Source organism: Tenrec ecaudatus, chromosome 5, assembly GCF_050624435.1.
Source record: "Tenrec ecaudatus isolate mTenEca1 chromosome 5, mTenEca1.hap1, whole genome shotgun sequence".
Classification (NCBI taxonomy): Eukaryota; Metazoa; Chordata; class Mammalia; order Afrosoricida; family Tenrecidae; genus Tenrec; species Tenrec ecaudatus.
This window is the reverse complement of record NC_134534.1, coordinates 147,702,753-147,722,895: the sequence shown is the minus strand read 5'-3', so window position 1 is coordinate 147,722,895 and position 20,143 is coordinate 147,702,753. Positions and strand designations below refer to the sequence as shown.

At 42.2% G+C, this 20,143-nt stretch overlaps 1 protein-coding gene across 2 annotated transcripts in view; it reads right to left on the bottom strand.

Moving 5' to 3' along the window:
• ATG7 (autophagy related 7) overlaps positions 1–20,143 on the bottom strand; it is a 273,741-nt gene that overhangs the window by 188,838 nt on the left and 64,760 nt on the right. For both annotated transcript variants that reach the window (XM_075550029.1, XM_075550030.1), the window contains 3 exons: positions 12,994–13,084; positions 11,278–11,422; positions 6,792–6,950 (listed from right to left, as the gene is read on the bottom strand). In XM_075550029.1, coding sequence (XP_075406144.1) covers positions 6,792–6,950; positions 11,278–11,422; positions 12,994–13,084 — 395 coding nt within the window. The remainder of the gene's footprint in view (positions 1–6,791; positions 6,951–11,277; positions 11,423–12,993; positions 13,085–20,143) is intronic.

The following is a 20,143-nucleotide window of genomic DNA, read 5'->3' as shown; positions in this document are numbered from 1 at the left end:
GAGGCGCCAGCCCTGGGGTGCAGCGGTCACCAGGGGGGCTGCGATCCACATGGTCAGCAGTTGGAGACTACCAGTTGCTCCTTGGGAGAAAGACGAGCTTTCTACTCCCATAGAAATAGTTTTCTACTATTTACTCCCATGAATAGTTACAGCCTCAGAACCCCCCGGGAGCACTTCTATTCTGTCCTTTAAGGCTGCGAGCAGTCAGAATGGACTCATTGGCAGTGAGTGACAAGGCTGTGAGGTGTATCGCTGTCAAGACCGAGAGTAGCCCCAGCCCCTTAGAACACACTCTCCTGTCTCTTCTTGGTCAACCCCACTATCCTTGAACCACCCCTGTTCTGCCTTAACTGCTGACTGGTTCTGCTATTCTAGAGCTTCACGCCAGCGGGATCCTAGAGTACACTTATCTGTGCTTGGCTTCCTTTGGGCAGCACAATGCTTTTGAGGTTCATCCGGCCACTCTATATCAACACTGCACTTCTTTCTGTTGTATGAATATGCCGCAATTTGTCCATTCTCCTGTTGATAGCTCATTGGGTTATCTATAGATTTTAGTGCTTAAGAGTAATTCTTATATAATAGTCTTTTTATGTTTTCATTTTCCTTAGGTAACTACCTGAAAGTGGAATTCACTAGGGCATAGGATCGGTACATATTTAATATTCTAGATAACTGCTATACTAATTTTCAAATGGTTTCATTTAGCAAAGTATGAGCGTCTGGGTGGCTGGCCACATTCGTGTTTAGTCCTTTTCATTGTAGCCACCTGAGTGGGTCTTTACAGTTCCAAGTTGCATCTCCCTGCTGACTGCGGACTTTGAGCATTTTCATGTGCTCGGTTGTCATTCGCAGACCTTCAGTGGGCTCTTTTTTAAAAAATGCCCTTTCTGTCTCTTTATGATTGAGTTATAGGTCTTTTAAAAATATCAACAATTTTATTTTTCCTACTATAAAATTCAGTGTTCAAAATTCTAGCTATGTCATAATTTAAATTTAATTTTCTATTAGGTCCACACATTGTCATCAAGAAGTATATCCTTTAAGCAACTTATAATCTTTAAATTCTCTCAAAATACCCCTCAATTTTCTCTTTAAAAAATTTATTTTCAATCTACGCCTATTCTTCAATGATGGGCTATCTCCTTATCTGACAGTTTGCACTTATGACAGTAGTAAAATCACCCAGTAGCAGACTATTTGGGATATTAATGACAAAAGGAATGAAGAACCCCATCATGAAAGGGTGATAGCTAACAACGTGCCAACTGGGCTGGGCCTAGACTCTCAGTGATTTGGCTGTGAATTTAAGGAGCTCTTGATGGAGTCAAGATAAAAATTTTCATATATATGTACACTGGCTAGTTTCTGTTTGGTCATCCTCTTCAGATTCTTAATGTGTCTGAGCCTTGGAGTGATGGAAATGGTTACGGCTCAGCTGCTTCCTGGAAGGCTGGAAGTCTGAATCCGCCCACAGGCCTCAGAAGAAAGGCCTGGCAGTTCCTTCAGAAACATCAGCCACTGACAACCCTACAGGCCACAGTTCTGCTGTGACATCCATGGGGTCGCCTAAAGCTGGAGCGGACTCCAGGACAACTTCTTAGTTCATTTTTTGAAGAAGCAAAGCTTGCCATTTTTACGAGGTCCAAGTTAACAATTTTTCATTTATGGTCAGTATTCAGAGTCCTAAAAATGCCCTTGCCTACCACAAGAACACTAAGGTGCTTCCTTTTAGAAGCTGAGCACTTTTAATGTCCATGTCTAGTTTGATGGCCTTTTGGGTGGCAACCATGTTCTCTGTGTGTCCACACAGAATTCTCTGCTCTGGGCAGCAGCACCGCTGGAGTCTCCTGGCCGTGTGCGTGCTGGAGGGCTCATCCAGCCCACAGTGGTGGGAAAGAAGGAACAGTTACGGGGATTGCATCCAGGTACAGCTCACAAATTTCACAACTGGAAGGTCTGGGGCCAGAATATGGTTAGTTTAGGGCAGGAATGAGGGGGTGTCCAAAATTTCATAGAAAAAATCTGTTACCTTTTAATTTACTTTTCTGTGATTTTTGAAGCCCCCTCATATATTTTTGAGCCCCCTCAGGGACACAGACACACACACACACACACACACACACACACACCTATTTAAAATGTTTTGTTTTTTTTAAGTCAGCCTTTGTGATTCTGAAGGCGTGTGCCACAGGCTAAAACCACCTGCTCTCCATGGACGGTTCTGGGCACCTTCCTGGGAATGTATCCTCATTGCAAAATAGGGCATTTTTACAAAGTATGTGACCCACAAGTACTTTCCCCAAATCAAATATCGCTAGCCAACCCAACGCTTTCAATTTTCAACCCTCCACCAATACAAGTGTAGATCGCAGCTGACAGGTGTTCCTTCAGCTTGTCTTTGAGATACTAATGGACAGGGCAGACCGGAGCCCGACTCAAAGCCTGGAGTCCAGCCTAGCTCAGGAGCTGAATTGCAGCCAGCCTGCTGACCCCTGAGTCTGAAAAAAATGTTTGCAACTGTAAGCTGCTGGCATTTGGGAATTGTTTGACATGTACCACTGCCACAGTAGAAACATGCCTTTTCGATGTCAGGGCTATAACTTATCCTTATTTCTTGCAGCACTTAGTACACAGTAGGCCTTTAATCAATACTACTGAATTAAACCCAGTAAATGGTATTCCTCAATTCCATTAATGAAACCGACACACCATCAGAATTGTTTCTAAAGCAAGGGTTTTTTTAACTGGATGAGTGACTTTAACACGGAGTGGCTGAACAGAGAACCGCGGTGAAGGCAGGCTGTTGCTAGCTGGGGCTGAGAGCCCCTTGCCTCCCATTAAGTACAGACGAAGTCTATGTTTCAGAGACGCCCAATCTAACCTCTGTCAGATACGCTGGGTGAGCATGAAAGAATGTAGAATCTATTTTCTGAATGACCTCAAAACAACACAAACAAAACTGGAAAGATTTTCAGTCAAATGACCTGTCTTGTATTATCTGGTGCTTTTAAAGTAAGTGATACTAAAATAATAATAATAATAAAATTTAAAAATAAAGTGATGCAACTCAAAAATAAGAGACCGCTAGAGCAAAAAACTTAGGGTGCAGCCCACTCTTCCTTCTTCACGGCGCGCGGCACACTCATGCACTTTCATAGACCCGTACTCAGTAACTACCGAGCGCTCTGGTGGTGGTTCTTCTTGTGATTAGGCGCCGTCGAGCTGGTTCTGACTCGCAGCAACCCTGCGCACAGCTGAATGAAACTCCGCCCAGTCCCGCACCATCCTCACAACTGCTCGTGTGTGTGAGCCCCTGGTGCAGCCACGGTGTCAATCCATCTTGCCGAAGGTCTCCCTTCTTTTGCGGCCCTGCTGCTCCACCAAGCACGAGGGCCTTCTCCCAGGACGGGTCCCCCTTGGCAACATGCCCAACGTGAGTGAGACGACGTCGAAATGACGCCTCGCCATCCTGGCTTCTAAGGAACATTGTGGCTATACTTCTTCCAGGACAGATTTGGTAGCTCTTCTGGTAAGCTGTGGTGCTGACAACATTCATTGCCAGCCCTGTAATTCTAATGTGTCGATTCTTGTTTGGTCTTAATTTTTCCATGTCCAATTTTCATATGAATATGAGATGATTGAAAATGCCATGGCTTGGGTGAGCTACGCCTTAGTCCTCAAAGTAACATCTTTGCTTTTCAACACCTTAAAGAGGTCTTGCACAGCACATTCACCCAATCCAACAAATCATTTGATCTTTTCTTTTTCAATTAAATACTTTTATTGGGGGTTCTTACATCTCTTATCACAATCCATACTTTCATCTATTGTGTCAAGCTCATTTATACATATGTTTCCATCATAATTTTCAAAGCATTTTTTTTCTACTTGAGACCTTGGTATCAGTTCCTCATTTCCCCCTCCCTCAAGAACCCTTGATAAGTTAAAGATTATTATTTTCATATCTTACATCATCCTCTGTCACCCTTCGCCCATTTTTCTGTTGCTCGTCTCCCTGGGAGGACCCTGGGAGGAGGTTATATGTTGATCCTTAAGATCGATTCCCCCGTTCCCTCGCCACCTTCCTCTAACCCTCCTGGTATCACTATTCCCATTGTTGGCCCTGAGGGGTTTATCTATCCTGGATTCCCTGGGTTTTGGGCTCTTATGTGTAACAGTGTGTATATTCTGGTCTAATCTAATTTGTAAGGTAGAATTAAGGCCATGATAGTTGGCAGGCGGGGGGGCATATTAAAGAATTACAGGAAAGTTGTGCTTTTTTTTTCTTTTCATTTGATCTCTTGACTGCTGCATCCATGAGCATTAGTTGTGGATTCACGCAAGACAAAATCCTTGACATGTTCAATCTTCCTCCAATCCTGATGCTGCATCCTTCATGTACTCAAGCATAAAATACTGAATAAGGACGGTGAAAGGATACAACCTGATGCACACCTCCCTTGATTTTTAACCATGCAGTATGCCCTTGTTTTGATTTACACAACAGAGTATGAAAATGGAAGAGGCTGTGAACTTCTGAGGAATTAGCCATGGAAAACCTTATGGATAGTATCAGAATATTGTGAGATTATGAGGACCTCATGTAAATAAGCAGAGTAGCATCAGAGACAGTGCCTGAGAAGATGAGCTTCCCGCTGGAAGGCTCTCCAAGCACGAATGAGGAAGAGCTGCCTTCTCACAGCAGCGTCAACTTTGACATGGATGCAGTAACGCCTGAGGAAGCAACACCTTTGGGACTTTCATCTGCTTGTGTGGCACGACTCAAAAGAAGAGGAAACAGATGTGTACATCAATAACAAATAGGAACTTGTAATATACAAAGTATGAATCTAGGGAATTTGGAAGTTGTCAAAAATAACACGGCATGCATACAAATCGACATTCTAGGTATTGATGAACTGAAATGGGCTGGTGCTGTCCATTTTTAATCAGAAAATCCCATGGCTTACTATGCAGGGAATGACACGATCAAAAGGAATGGCATCACATTTATTGTCAGAAAGGATATTTCAAGATCTATCTTCAAGTACAATGCTATCTGTGATAAGATAATATCTATCAGAATTCAAGGAGATCCAATCAAGACAACTATTATTCAAATTTATACAACAACTAAAACTAATGATGCAAAACCTGAAAAATTCTACCAAAGTCTTCAGTCTGAAATTGATCAAGATGCAGCGGTAACTACTGGCCACTGTACTTCACACGTTGAAGACCAAGAGGAAAGGAAGAGTGTCTGAAAAACATGATCTCAGTGACACAACGGACGCTGGGGACCACATGACAGTCCTTTGCAAGACCAACAGCTTCTTCACTGCAAATACCCTTTTTCTACGACACAAAGCCAACTACAGACATAGACTTCACCCGAGAGAATACACAGAAATCAAATTGATTACACCTGTGGGAAGAGGCGCTGGATCAGTTCAATATCAGCAGCTAAAACCAGGCCAGGGGTTGACTGTGGGACAGGGAAGGGACCATCAACTGTTTGTATGTACGTGCAGTTTGAAGCTGAAGAAAAAGAAAACAAGTCCACTAGAGCCCCAAACAACCGTGGGTCGACCCCACCTGAATTTCAACAACATCTGAAGAACAGATTAGATGCACAGAGTATTGACAGCAGACCTGATGAGCTGTGGGATGGCATTAAGTACATAATACATTTTAAAAAGTAAAAAGGTTATTAAAAGGACAGGAAAGAAGGGGGAAAAAAATCAAAGCACATGTCAGAAGGGACTCAAACTTGCTCTCAATCATAGAATAGCTACAGCAAATAGAAGAAATGATAAAGTCAAAGAGCTGAGCAGAAAATTTCAAAGGGTAGCTCAAGAAGATACATCAAAATATTGCAATGAAATGTGCAAAGACTTTTAGTTAGAAAGCCAGAAAAGAAAAACACACTCAGCATATCTTAAACTGAAAGAACTCAGGAAAATTTTCAAGCCTTGAGAGAATCTATGGACAACATACTGAATGATGCAGGAAGCATGAAAAGGTGGAGAGAAGACAGAAAGCCCCTGTACCAAAAGGAACTAGTCAACATGCGACCATTTCAAGAGGTAGCATATGATCAAGAACCATTGGTACAGAAGGAGGAAGTCCAAACTGCTCTGAGAGAATTAGCCAAAAACACGCCTATAGAAACTGACAGGATACCAACTGAACTATTTCAACAAGCTGATGAGGCACTGGAAACACATACTCATCTATGCCAGGAAATTTGGAAGACAGCTAATTGGTCAAGTGACTGGAAGAGATCCAGATCTGTACCCATCCCAAAGAAAGATGATCCAGCAGATTGTACAAATCACAGAACAATATCATTGATAACACATGCAAGTAAAATTTTACTGAAGACTTCAACAGCAGTTACAGCAGCAAATTGACAGGTGGTTGTCAGAGATTTGGGTCCAATTCAGAAGTATTCGGTAGTAGAAGAAAAATAATATACTATAGTAGAGCCACAATAATACTATTTCTGAACAGTATGGGATACAAAAATATACACACCCCACAAATCCTCAACTTAAACTCACTTTGCAACTTGCAGTACATTTTTTCCCACATTCTTCATATAAACCTCACAATCCTATCTGAGGGTTTTGTTTTCTTTTTAACCCCCGTCTCCAAGATGAGGACACAGAGGCTCAGTCACTCGATGATTGCCTAGTACCAAATGTTGGACTCTTGTTTTCCAAGACTCAACTACTTAAAGAAGATGGGGGGTAAACCTCTGACATTCCCAAAAAGCATCAACATACCACTCCGGGGAATATTTTCTGGAGCCGATCTGCTGCAGCCAGGGCCTTGGCCTTCCCACCAGCTAGGCAATCTTCAAATTCATAAAGAGGCTGCCTCACAGGATTGGAGTAGGAGACCTTGGCGTTGTCCACAAATGTGATGTGTCTCACGCCCCAGCCCTGCAGGGAGAAAGGACATCATGATGTCTCTCTGATGAATGGTCCACAGCATATCTCTCTTGAGCTCCCTAGAGGTGGCTTTGCTTTGGAGTAGCTTGGGAACTTCAAAATAAAGGAGTTTCAGAAGTTAAATTGTGCACATTTCATTTTTAATCAACAGAATGCCAACTTCCTTTAAAAAACAAAGTAATCACATTGCCACTGCTGGGTTTCCTGCAGGAATGGAACTGGGAACTGTCGGATTGGGTCTGACTGAACAGCCAATTATTTTTGACAAGGGCACCTGAGAAGGATTTGAAGACACGTCCCATAAGAACTGAACTCCTCAGGAAAAAAAATAGCTTGTAGCTGATTTCCCAGTCTGAACTGCCTTGATGGCAGTGAGTGTTTGGAGCACTGTAGAATATTTTGTACTACATCTTCATGAGGCAAAATTGTTTAATTATCTGGGATGCTACATATCAGAAATCGTTTTCATGATTTCACAGGCTTAAATAATACCTCACAAAGTTTTATAAAGTCACAAAATTTTTAAGTGGAAAAGGATCTCTAAATTCCTTAGTTGGATCCCTTTGACAAACTGCAGAAAAGATGAGTGATTTCACTTTAGCAGAACATCAATAAGCACGGTGACCCCAAAGCAGCCTTATCGGATTGACTCCAAAACTAAGATTCTAATCTCTCTCATCTTCTAATGCCTTTCCATTATGGACTTTGAGACTGAACAGGGTTGTGGGGGCAGGGGTTGGGGGCATAATCAAAATGAATCCAAGGTTCTATTTCAGGGTTGAGAATGACAGACCAGAATCCTCCTTTCAAAAGCCGAGTTTAGATCACCTCCTTGTTTTGAAGCCTCCGGCTGACTGCAGTCTGTCCCCACGCCTGAGTTTTGTGGGTTTTCGCCAGCTAAGCAATTGACAACATACTGCTGCTGTGATCCCAGGGCAGTGGGGAAGCATCTTACAAAGGAGGGGAAATAAAAGTGTGGAAAAATCTAAATGGTTGGTTTGGAGAAAATTATTTCTGAAGTCGTTGCATTCCTTAAGCAATTGCTGAGAGGCTAGCAAAGGACGGCTGTCTGGGAACATGCCAGGGCAGTGGGCAGAAAGCCAGAATCATTTAAAACATGCCGTTGGTTTGTGGCATGCAGGTGGACACTCACTTAGCTTTTGGCTTCCTGGAATGCCACCCAGTTAAACGGCTAATCTGCAAGGATTAAAGAAAATTACAACACTCAGAGCTGGTGAGGTTGTGGCAGTGAGAAAGAAATCTTGCTGGTTGAAAGTGAAAATTTGAGCAATTTCTCTAGAAAACAATTTGGCAAATTGCATTCATATCCTTTGGCTTACTTCAAACAATCTATCTTAATGAAATCATCTGAAATACTGATGAAGATTTGAAGGCAAAAGAGTTCTTTGCAACATGATTTATGGCTGTGAAACAAGCGAGCATGATGCTGATGCCCAACTTGAGGGGAGCGCTTTGGTGAACTGTGTTTCATCCTGCAAGAGAGCATATTCTACATCTAGTAAAGGCGCCTTATGGTCATCATTTTCAACTACATGGGAAAGCATTTACACTGCTAACTGACGAAAGCGAGGAACATCATCAGATCTCAAGTAAGATGTAAGAATACGCATGAAACGCCGGAAGGAGGCAAGTGAAATGAGGCACTGCAAGTTTCTCACGGGTACAGAGTGGCGCCTTCTTTTCTTAATTTGTAACCGCGATTCAGGCGGTCCCCAGGCTCTGCGCCAGATCACTTCCTAACTATCTCTCAGTGGCAACAGGTGCATACAGCTCTTATTCAACCTTACTTTAGTGCAGGAGAAAGTTCAAAGCCATATCCATTATTTAAAAGCTGCATGAGCAGCCAAGTGACAATGACTGGGATAACGAATTTGTGGCAAGCAGGGCCTGGTTCAAGCCTTTCAAAGTGAGGGTAAATTAACAAACAGTAAAGGGTGGGGTTGTCTAGTCATAAGCTGGGGACTGCCTGTACTTTGAAATTTCCGTAATGGGGCTACACTGACTTTATAAATTCTGTTTATTGATAAGAGAAACTAAACACATAATTATATAAATGAGGAAAAACAATAAGATAGGGTCAATCTACATAGAAAAATTTATAAAAGTCTCCTAAGAGTCACTGCCCCTTAATAAATTCCAAAAGACACCAAGTCCTGCTGGACTTATAACTGAAACCATAAAGGAATGGATACTTCGCACAATGAAAAGAGTTGAGGAGCATAGATAAAGACAGAAAATTTGCTGTTATCTTATAAAGCAAGCATAAACCAGCTAATAGACAAAGATGTTATAGGAGGAAACATTACTATAGATTGACTCTACCTAGGTATATAGATGTAAAAATTACAAGAAATATTACCAATGGAATCAAATGACATACTGAAAGAATTAAACACCATGAATAAATATGGATTACTCTAGAAATGTTGAGCATTAGAATACTTTATCTTGCTAGATGTGTGTGCTGAAAGTCAACAATCATTTCTAATATAAGCTCATAGCAAGGTAGAACTAGAAATCAGCTTCTTCAACTTATAAAGAGCATTTAACAGAAACTGATACCAAATCCACAGGTTAAAAGTAAAAACCAAGAGCATTGAATTGAGAGATGGTCACTCTCACTGCTGTGATTCAGCATCATTAGGAGTTCTAGCCAATAGTATAATGCAAGGAAAAGGAAAAGGACACTAATCAACTGATAATTAAAAAAATCAAATAAAAAACTACTGTACCTAAGAGAGCTTAGAAAGATGACCAGATACAGTGTAAGACATGAAAAAAAAATTATAAATGGTCAAGGGTTAATGAGGGAAGGAGGGAAAGGGGAGGGAAGGAAAAAATGAGTGGATACCAAGAGGTCAAGCAGAAAAAAAATGTTTTGAAATGATGATGATAACGTATGTACAAATGTGCTTGACACAATGGATGGATGGATGGATTGTGATAAGAGCTGCATGGGCCCCCAATAAAATGATTAAAAAGAAATAAATTTTAAAAAGAAAGATGACCAGATAAAAGATAAACTTAAAAAACCGAAGCTCTTTCCTATTTGCCAGCAATAGTGACCTGGAAATACACTGTATTTCCAAAACTATACATCAATATTATAAAGATAAAACCTTCCCAATTTATCTAGAGTCATTGTAATTTCAATTAAAACAGTAAAAGTACAGAATACGTAAGTCAATGGAACAAAAAATGAGAATCCAGAAAGAAAACCAAGCATATAAGATTTAATATTTGATAAAGGTAACAAAAAGATGATTTGTGTTATAGAATATGAGTACTATTAAAACAACTGACTACTCATTTTATGGGGAAAAGTTAGGTATTTACCTCTCTTCATATTAAAAAATAAATTCAACATTGATAATGATCTAAACATAAAAAAACAAGAGTTCTAAAAACCATAAAGGATAAGATTATCAATAAGAGGAGAATTATGAATTTGTATATGGTGAAAGAGTTTAGATAAAAAATATTTATATCATATTACAGAAAAGAAACTAGCATCCACAACTGAAAAACAGAGTGCCACCACAGTGAAAGAACTAGCCAGAGTGTATGCATAGAGAAAACAAAATTCACAAAAGAAAAAAATTTACTTTCACAGTGAAAAGAAATTTAATGAGATGTTACTTTTCAATCAAGTAAATTAACATATGGATGGGAGAAAGCTCTGTAACATGTTTCTAGGAGAATAATGTTCTTAGCAGGTCATTTAGTACAAAAAATAATATATAAATTATATATATATATATATATCATGGACATGAAAAGATACAAGTATAAACATGTCAATTTCAACAGTCACTAATATCTAAAAAGTGGAAAATAACCTAAAATTGATAGTCACATAAGAAAATACTGTGTATATACAATATGGCAGATACCCATAATCATTTTAATTTAAAGATAAAAGCCTGCATATTATAAACAGTGTGCAGAGTGTGATCCAAATTTTATAAGTATCCAAAAAGTAATAACAAAGACACTAACAGCTTTCTCTATATAGAGCCCTACAAAAAGTGTCTGGGAAAGATGAAGTGTAGATTAATCTATGAAGTCTGGTTAATTCTGGGAAATGGAACTTGGGATTGGAGTGGAGGGAAAACGTACGGACTCCTACACTGATTGAATTTTGATAATAAAAGTGCGTAGGACGTTTACAATGAAAATGACTGTAAGAAAAGAAGGGCGGGAGGGGGGCGGAGCGGACAGGCCAGGATAAATCTGGGAGACCGGGGGCGACCGTGTGCAGTAAAACAAGGGACCCGTTCAGCACCCTCTCACTTACCATCAGTGTTCGAGCCACGTTACAGCCCAAGGTGCCAGCTCCAAGCAACAGACATTTGACTGAGACGACCTTGTCCAAGTCCAAAGTTGGGACCAATCTCCAACACATCAATTTGAGATTTAGATCCACAGATGATTCGGCTAGCCTAGAACATGGGAGAATTGTGGGTTTATTGGGCCAGTCACTCACTGATAGCCTAATCCTGTCCTCAAGCAGGAACCAAACCATGAGGAAACTGGGATCAAAGGAAAACAGGGAGAAGCCTGAGGGTAATGGGGAAGACTGCATACCATGGTGTTGTGGTTGTGTGCTGTGAGTTCATCCCGACACACCGTGACCCTTAGGTCAGAGTAGAACTGCCCCATCTGTCTTGCGAGATTGACATCTTCACGAGAACAGACTGCGACAGGTCTTTCTCCCACAGAACATTTGGTGGTTTTGAATGGTCAACCTTCTGGAACATAGTGCAGCACTTCACCACGGCACCGCCAGGGTTCCTTGCAGGCCATTACACCACTGCCATGGAGTCAATTGTGGCTCACACAAAAACTCCACACTTACTACCGTCAAGTGTAATTCCAACTCATAGTGACCCCGTAGGGCTGAGTAGAACTGTCCCTTTGGCTTTCCAAGACTTTAAATCTTTTATTTTTCTTTTAAAAATCATTTTATTGGGGCTTATACGACTCTTATCACAATCCATACATAGATCCATTGTGTCACGCACATTTGCACATTTGTTGCCCTCATCATTCTCAAAACATTTGCTTTCTACTTGAGCCCTGGGTATCAGCTCCTCATTTTATCCCCTCCCTCCCTACCCCTCCTCCCTCACAAACCCTTGATAATTTATCAATTATTATTATTTTGTCATGTCTATGCTGCCAAAACTTTAAATCTTTACAGGAGCAGACAGCCTCATCTTTTCCCTCAGAGCTACGAGTGGGTTCAAACTACTGACCTTGTGGTTAACAGCGCAATGCAGAGACCACTATGCTACCAGAGTTCCCTATTGTTCCTTATTCCTTTCTGTCATATAGCAAGGCTATATAGGGTTTCCAAAGCTTTGCAAATCTGTACAGGAGCCTCTTCTTTCTTCCCAGGAGCAGCTGGTGGGTTTGAACCACCAGCCTTGCAGTTAGCAGTCCTCTGCTACCTGACACCAACACAGGGGCATGATAATTATGGTCTTGAGCAATTGCTAGCAATGAACCACACATTTGACACTGCACTCCTGGTAGTCACCAAGATCATAGTGCCCACGGATGAAATACACCAGTTGGAAGTTGTTCCCTGTACTGAAAACTGAGAGCCTTCTTCCGTGCCTCCTCAAGAAAGGATGCATTTACCCCTTCCCCTCGATATGGCGTTCTTTGAAATGTTCCTGAACAGTATCAAGTTTGTGTCCAAGAGCACAAAGTTAAGGGTAGTGAGTGAGAACTGAAAGGTAGTGTCGTTGTACAAGTCTGCGAATGTGAGCTTAAACCAAGAACATAATTTAGAGTATCTAAAAGAATAGATGATCCACCAAGTGCTGCTGAGGATACCGATCATGAATATGAAGTCTTACAATCAAACTGAAATCAAGAATTAGCAGAGGGTAGGCTCACACGCACTGTCTCTGGGAATAATGCCCCCTGGAATTGGCTGATGCCATCACCCCGACAGAACCTGGTTACACAAACCCAAATGCCGAGAGCAGCTCCCCGAGAGTACCTTTTAGGGTCCATGCATTCACTGAGGTTCACCATCCTCGGTCCCATGCCTCCTTTCTGGTTCTTTTCCCACCCGACTGCTTTGGGACAATCTTAAGGCAAATAAAGCAACAAGTTTAATGAAAAGGGAAGAGGAAAACAAAATAACACAAAGTTTACTTTTAAAAGATCAACATTAAAATTGGTCCATGCATTCACAAACTTAATTTACTGCTTTCTCCAGAAGTCTGAGTTTCTTCCAACTTGCCACAGCTGCCTCCCAATCAACCACAGCTACTAGGAATCTTGTTCAGAGGTCCTCAAACCCAGGCAGTGGAGGGCCTCCTGACAGTCCTCAGCTTCTGCATCTACCAGACATTGCTCAAAAGAGAGTTCTCTGTGGAATGCTCAAGAAGCTCTGGTGGCAATGGTGGGCCATGCACCGAGATGTTTGCCAAAATGTCAGTAGTTCAAACCCACCACCTTCTCCAAGGGAGAAGAGGTTGTTGGCTCCCGGAAAGATTTAAAGTCTCAGCAAGCTAAAAGGACAGTTCCACACTCCCTTGTGGGGTCACTCAATTCCACGGCACTGAGTTGGAGAAGCTTTGGCATGAGGATGGGTGGCGGGTGGGGGGCATAACCACCAGAGGGTGGCCCAGAGAAGACAAGGGAATGTGAGGGCTGGACACTTTTCAGAGACGTTCCTGTTAGGATTTGGAACTTGTGAGTTCAGTGGGCCCCTTTGGCCCCAACCTTGTCCTTCTTCTCAGCCTGACAACTTCTTATGTGCACCTGTGTGAAAGTCACAATCCAGGGGACTGTCCCCCTGCCTTTCCTTTAAGCTCATCCTGGTCCATTCAGACTTGCGGTTTCCCTAATGTACCTCTTCTTCAATGACCTCTCTCTTAAACCCTGCTCTGCAGCCTTTTTAAAGAGAATTTTAAATCTCGGCAGAGAATTTAAAGATCCCGGCAGAAAGGATTAAGTCTGGGGCAGTTCGAACCCCCAGCCACTGTGCAGGAGAAAGATGAGGCAGCCTCGGCTCCCACAAAGGGGCACAGCCTTGGAAAACCCCAGGGGCTGCTCTGCTCTGCTGAGAGGGCCTCGATGGGGCAGGAGAGAGTGGAGAGCAGTGGGTCTATGGGAGCCCTCAGGAGCGCTGATGGTACAATGGTTAAGCGCCTGCCAGATTACCGAAAGTTCAGTTGCTGGAACCCACCAGCGGGTGTGGGGCCGAAAACACTTAGTCATCTGCTCCCATAAAAATGAATCAGTTCTCCTCGGCCATGAAGGGTTTCCAGGAACAGAATCGACAGCAACAGTGGAACCCTCTAGAATTAATTGCAGCAGAAAAGAAGCATCTTGTACCTCAGTATGCTTGAAGACGGCTTCTATGCTGACACTGTGTTCCCATGCCCTGCTGCCTAAATCTGGACATGCCTACTGCACATCAGGAAGATGGACACACGCTGAGACGCATTCAGCCACAACACCAGTTTGTTACACCAGTTTGTTTTATTTAACTTTGTTTACCAAACGTACCCAGCTCTCTCCCTATCTCCTTCCTTTGCGCTATAATACCAATTAATATTTCAGGAGTCACGTCAGAGAAATGCTGCTCCATTCTATTGTTGGAAAATTGTCTTTAAAAATCTCTGTTGCTCTGTTGAACACTTCTGCCACCTCGTCGCCTTAATGAAACCTGGTTACTGTATTCTTGGTGAGATCCCGGCTGGGGAAATCTTGCTCCTGGGGCCAGCTACCCTCTCATCCTTCTGACCTCTCACTGAATCCCCACCACTCACAGGAAAGTCTCAATGCCGCAGCTCGCAATTCCCGGGGCTGTTTCTTTCCACGACAGTCTCAAGCTGCAGTATCTGCAGGAAGAGAAACTCTGACTGGAAGTCAAGTTGCACAGGTCTGTGAGGGGAGAGTTTATGTCTGTTTCCACTTGTGTGATGGCTTTGTTTGGCCAGCACCCTATTATTATATTTCTGTCAACATCTCCATTTCCTTTCCTTGGAAAGTTTAGCCTTTGCTTTTTAGAAGACTGTTGCTCATTATAATTATGGCTCTTAGAAGGTGTTGATTTTGTTTACACAATCTTTTTTTTCCTGGGACATTATAACCAACTGCAAACCATGAGCTAATTAGCTTCGGCCCCAATTTTGCCGACGGCATCATTCGCAGCAAAACCCAGAGTGTGTTGCTTCTCATTTTGAGCTCAGGCACCTGGGGTGGTCCTTTTTATGCTAACAAAAAGTAAAATTAAAATAATAGGCTCAGGTTCTTAAAGAGTTTAAGATTTGGATGTTCTGTTTTTCTGGGGTGGAGGGGATATTTCCAAACTATAATTAATTCTTATTTTACTTGATTACGAATCCCATGTTAAATTAAAAATGCTTCTTGAATGATGCTGTCAAGTAAGCGTTGGACTGCTAACAGCAATGTTGGCAGTTCAAAACCACCAGCCACTCAGAGGGAGAACAAGCAGGCTATCTGCTCCCTTACAGATGTATGGCCTCAGCAACCCTTGAGAGGCTCACCATGAGTTAGAACCAGATCATTAAAGAGCCCTGGTGGCACACTGGTTGAGTATTTGGTCTGTAATCCCCAAGGCCAAAAGTTCAAGTCACTTCAAGGGAGAAAGATGAGGCTTCACTGCTTCCAAAAAGATTTAGTCTCCACATCAAGTGGGAGATGGAACCGAGTAGGGCAACAACTCATGGGCTGTGGCTCAAGGTGGAATTGTTTGTACTCCCATAGGAGAGTGTTGGGAGGGCTGTGTCATTGGGAAAATTGACAATGTGATCAGTTCAGTATACCCCAGGGGGATGACTTAAAATATTGTGCTTTTTATTTCTATGGGGTTTTGTTTTCCTGTCTTTAGGCTGATTTTTGTTTGTTTGTTCTTTTTTTCCTGTTTGTTTGTCTGCTGGTTGGTTTGTTGCTGTATTGGTGTAGTTGGTCTTATGAGGTTTTTTGGTCATATCTTGGCTACCAAAGTAAACCTGAGTCGTGCACATGCTATGGACATGCAGATGGAATCTGGGCTCCAAGTTAACTCTAACCCCCATCCAAGAAGAGTTAGTTCTGATCACATGGCCCTGCTTGAAATGATCACTGAAGATAAGGGTGCTACAGCAAAGTGTGGTGAAGAAAGCAGATGGAGCCTGGCTATCAAGCAGAATAGCGTCTGAGGTCTTAACAGGCTCGTATTCAAACAAGCAGCCATCTAAGTGAGGAGTCAACCAAGTCCAATGGAAGAAGCACACCAGCTTGTGTGATCCAATTATGACAATAACATAATCCAAGTATCAGAGCTAAAATGATGAACATCCAATTGGTAGAAGGCTTTGGAGAACAGTGAGGGCCCCCTACCCATCGGCAGAGTATCTAGTCAGACTGAGCCTCTGGCCGACCCCCCACTAGCCACAGGCAAGGGTCTCAAACAGTCTTACTATCAGAAAGATATCATTGTGATCTTGTTTATGCTGCATCGATCTTCATATTTGGTCAGCTGACCTCCCTATTGACCCAGCCTGAATTTGCTCTAGGTGCAATTATCTCCAGCATGTTCCATGACAAACATTTCTTCCCTGGCTTTTCAAATACTGAGAGTGGTCTTTTCTTTCTTACTCATGATTTTTATCTTTACACTATTATTAGTTTATCCTTACCACTCTATTTCAATTGTTTCATTGTTTCTATTGGTTTTCCCAGTTTGTGAAGCATAGGAGGAGTGGATGAACGGAGATAGTAACTGATGCAAGGCTTTGTAGAGGATGAGGGGGGGGAAGGGGGGAGAGGGGGAGGGATTTCAGGAGTGAACACTGAGGGCGGGAGGGGGGTTAGGAGCACTAAAACTGATAGTAATTACACAACTCATTTTAAAGGCAATTTAACCATGGGAGGGGAAAATGTCCTTCAATTGACTGTGGTAATGATTGTACAATTCTTCTGGATATGATGAAACGATTGAAATATTGAATTGTACGATATGTGGACTAAGTGCCAATAAAACTGTTTTAAAAAGCCCACCGGGGAAGCTATACCCTGTCCCATAGAGGTGGCAGGAGTCAGAGTTGACTCCACGACAGTGAGTTTGTTCGTTTTCTGTTTCGGAGTATAGCAGGGAGGTGGGAAGGGGGAATGGAGAGCTAATAATGATAAATACAAAAATAATGAAAATGTTCTACAACTGATTGTGGTGATAATTGTACAACTCTTCTTGATGCGCTTGAACTATTGAATTGCATGATATGTAAATTATTTGCCAATAAAACTGTCAGGAAAAAAAAACGATTTTGTTTCCCAGCTCTATGAACCATTCTGTTCTGCCCTATAGGGTTACTATGAGTTAGAATTGACTCACTACCAGTGGTGAGAATATTTAACAGGAACTGTGGACTCACAATCTAGTCCTATAGTTAGTAATTCCAATCTAATCTTCACCCTATTGTACAGACAAAACATTATGATACAAAATAAAACATCATTGCAAAAAAACACCTTTTTACTAATAATGTTATAGCCATTTCTAAAAAAACTTGACATACTTTAAGCTTTTAATGAATAAAAAAATACTATCTACAATAATATTTCAAATAACATATCTGCCTCCACACAATCTAAACCTATAAGACACACTGAACTGCATGGGTTTGTCAGCTTGTCCCCCTGCGTGGCTCACACGACACTGTGACATTGAAAGGGCTGACACTTGTATTCCAAATGCCAGCAGGGCTAACCATGTCGGACAGGTTTCCGTAGAGATGACAGACTAGAGAGAAAGGCCTGGCAAATTACTTTAGAAAATTAGACAATGAAAACCCTTGTATCAAATCAACAAACAGAAGCCACAAGATCACACAAGAGATGATCAAAAAGGTAGTACCCTTTATAATAGCCAAGCACGAATTGAAATATCTAGGGATATACCTGACTGAAAAAACAAAATATTTGTATGAGGAAAATTATAAAACACTACTTCAAGAAATCAGGAGTGACCTCAACAAATGTAAGAATATCCCATGCTCATGGATTGGCAGACTCAATATAGCAAAGATGTCAGTTCTGCCCAAGGCACTATATAAGTTCAATGCTCTCCCAATACGAATACCCCCATCCTTCTTCAAAGAATTGGAAAAACTGATTAGCAACTTCATATGGAGGGGGAAGAAGCCCAGAATTAGCACAGAACTCTTCAGGAAGAAGGACAAAGTGGGAGGGCTTGCTCTACCTGACTTTAGCACGTACTATACGGCCACAGTGGTCAAAACAGTGTGGTACTGGCATAATGACAGATATTCAGACCAATGGAAAAGAGCTGAAGACCCAGAAATAAAAACATCAGCATACAGGCAACTGATCTTTGATAAGGGCCCAAAAATATTAAATGGGAAGCAGATGCCCTCTTCAATAAATGGTGCTGGGAAAAATGGATATCTACCTGCAGAAAAATGAAGCAAGACCCTTACCTCACTCTGAGCACAAGAATAAACTCAAGGTGGATCACAGACCTTGAGATAAAACCCCAAACAATTAGGGCCATCAATGAGGAAATTGGAACAAATCTGAGAACGTTGGCACAGGGATTACATAGGCTACCAGATATAGGGAAGGATACAAATACAGAGGAGACACAAATAGACAAGTGGGATATTCTGAAGATAAGACACCTGTGTACATTGAAAGAATTCATCAAGAGAGTAATAAGAGATACCACTGACTGGGAAAACATCTTTAGCAATGACACATCAGACAAAGGCCTTATTACTAAAATCTACAATACTTTGCAAGCTTACAATAAGAGAAAAAACCTAACTGCCCACTGAGGAGGTGAGCAAAGGACCTGAAGTGTCACAGAGTCTGAAATCCAAATGGCCAATAAACAAATGAGAAAATGTTCCCGATCATTAGCCATAAGAGAAATGCAAATCAAAACAACTACGAGATACCACATAACACCCTCAAAGAAAGCCCAATTCAAAAAAATCAGAAAGTAACAAGTGTTGGAGGGGCTGTGGTGAGATAGGAACTCTCATCCACTGCTGGTGGACCTGTAGTTATGTACAGCCACTATGGAAATCAATTTAGCAATTTCTAAAACAGATGGAAATTGAGTTACCATATAACCCAGCAATCCCCCTACTGGGCATATATCCAGAAGAGGTAAGAAACAAACAACGGCCGGACATCTGTGCTCCAATGTTTAATGTGGCACATTCACAATCACAAGGAGTTGGAAACAACCCAAATTCCCATCAACAGACGAATGGATTAAAAAACTGTGGTAATACATACAAAGGAGTACTATGCATCGCTAAAAAGCAGTGATGAATGCAAAAAGCATATCGCAGCATGGGAAGAACTGGAGGAAATTATGCTAAGTGAAGTAAGCCAAGCACAAAAGGACAAGTACAACATGAGTCGCCTGAGGTAAGTTTATAGAAAAGAAAAATACAAAAGGGGCACAGGGAAAAAGCTACTGTATACAAACACTCCAGGGGTGAAGTCCAGGTAGTATGGCAGGTGCCAGACCAAATCCAGGGGTACATAAGGTAGCCAACTAAAAAGTAGGCGGGGCGGGGGGGGAGGAAAGGGGAAAAAAAAGAGGTGTGGTGGGGGAAAAGGGCACTGACCTACCCAAGGGGAAAGTACTGTTTGTGTCTCCACAGGGAAAGAGGGACCAGACTTAAATCCAGTGTTCCGGGGTGCAAATGCAGCGTGCCAGCATGGAGAGGGGAACCAGTGGAGGAGTCTGAGGGCTAAGCCCCCATACCAGCTACCTGGACAACTGCCCCTTCCCCCAGAAGAATTTACTTTAGAGGACAGCACTGAAGCTGCAGCCAGGGGAGAGGGACATATCTGATCAGAGCAAATGGGAGCAAATGAAGAGGGAGGAAGAGAGAGTGGAGCACACCCTGGCCCATCAGGCCTGGAGGACAATATTCCTGTTCTGAATAGCCAATGCACAGAGTAGAACATATGGCTGATCCCACTATGAGACACGCCTTCCCTTGCTGACCCAGGGCCCTACAGGGGACCACATTGGAGACTCAGTGTCAGGACTGGCATGGACTGGCCCCATGACACCAAGGCAAAACACTAAAGGCGTGCCACAGAACAACGGGGAGAGCAGAGCAGGGTGCTCCTGAGAGAGTACAAAG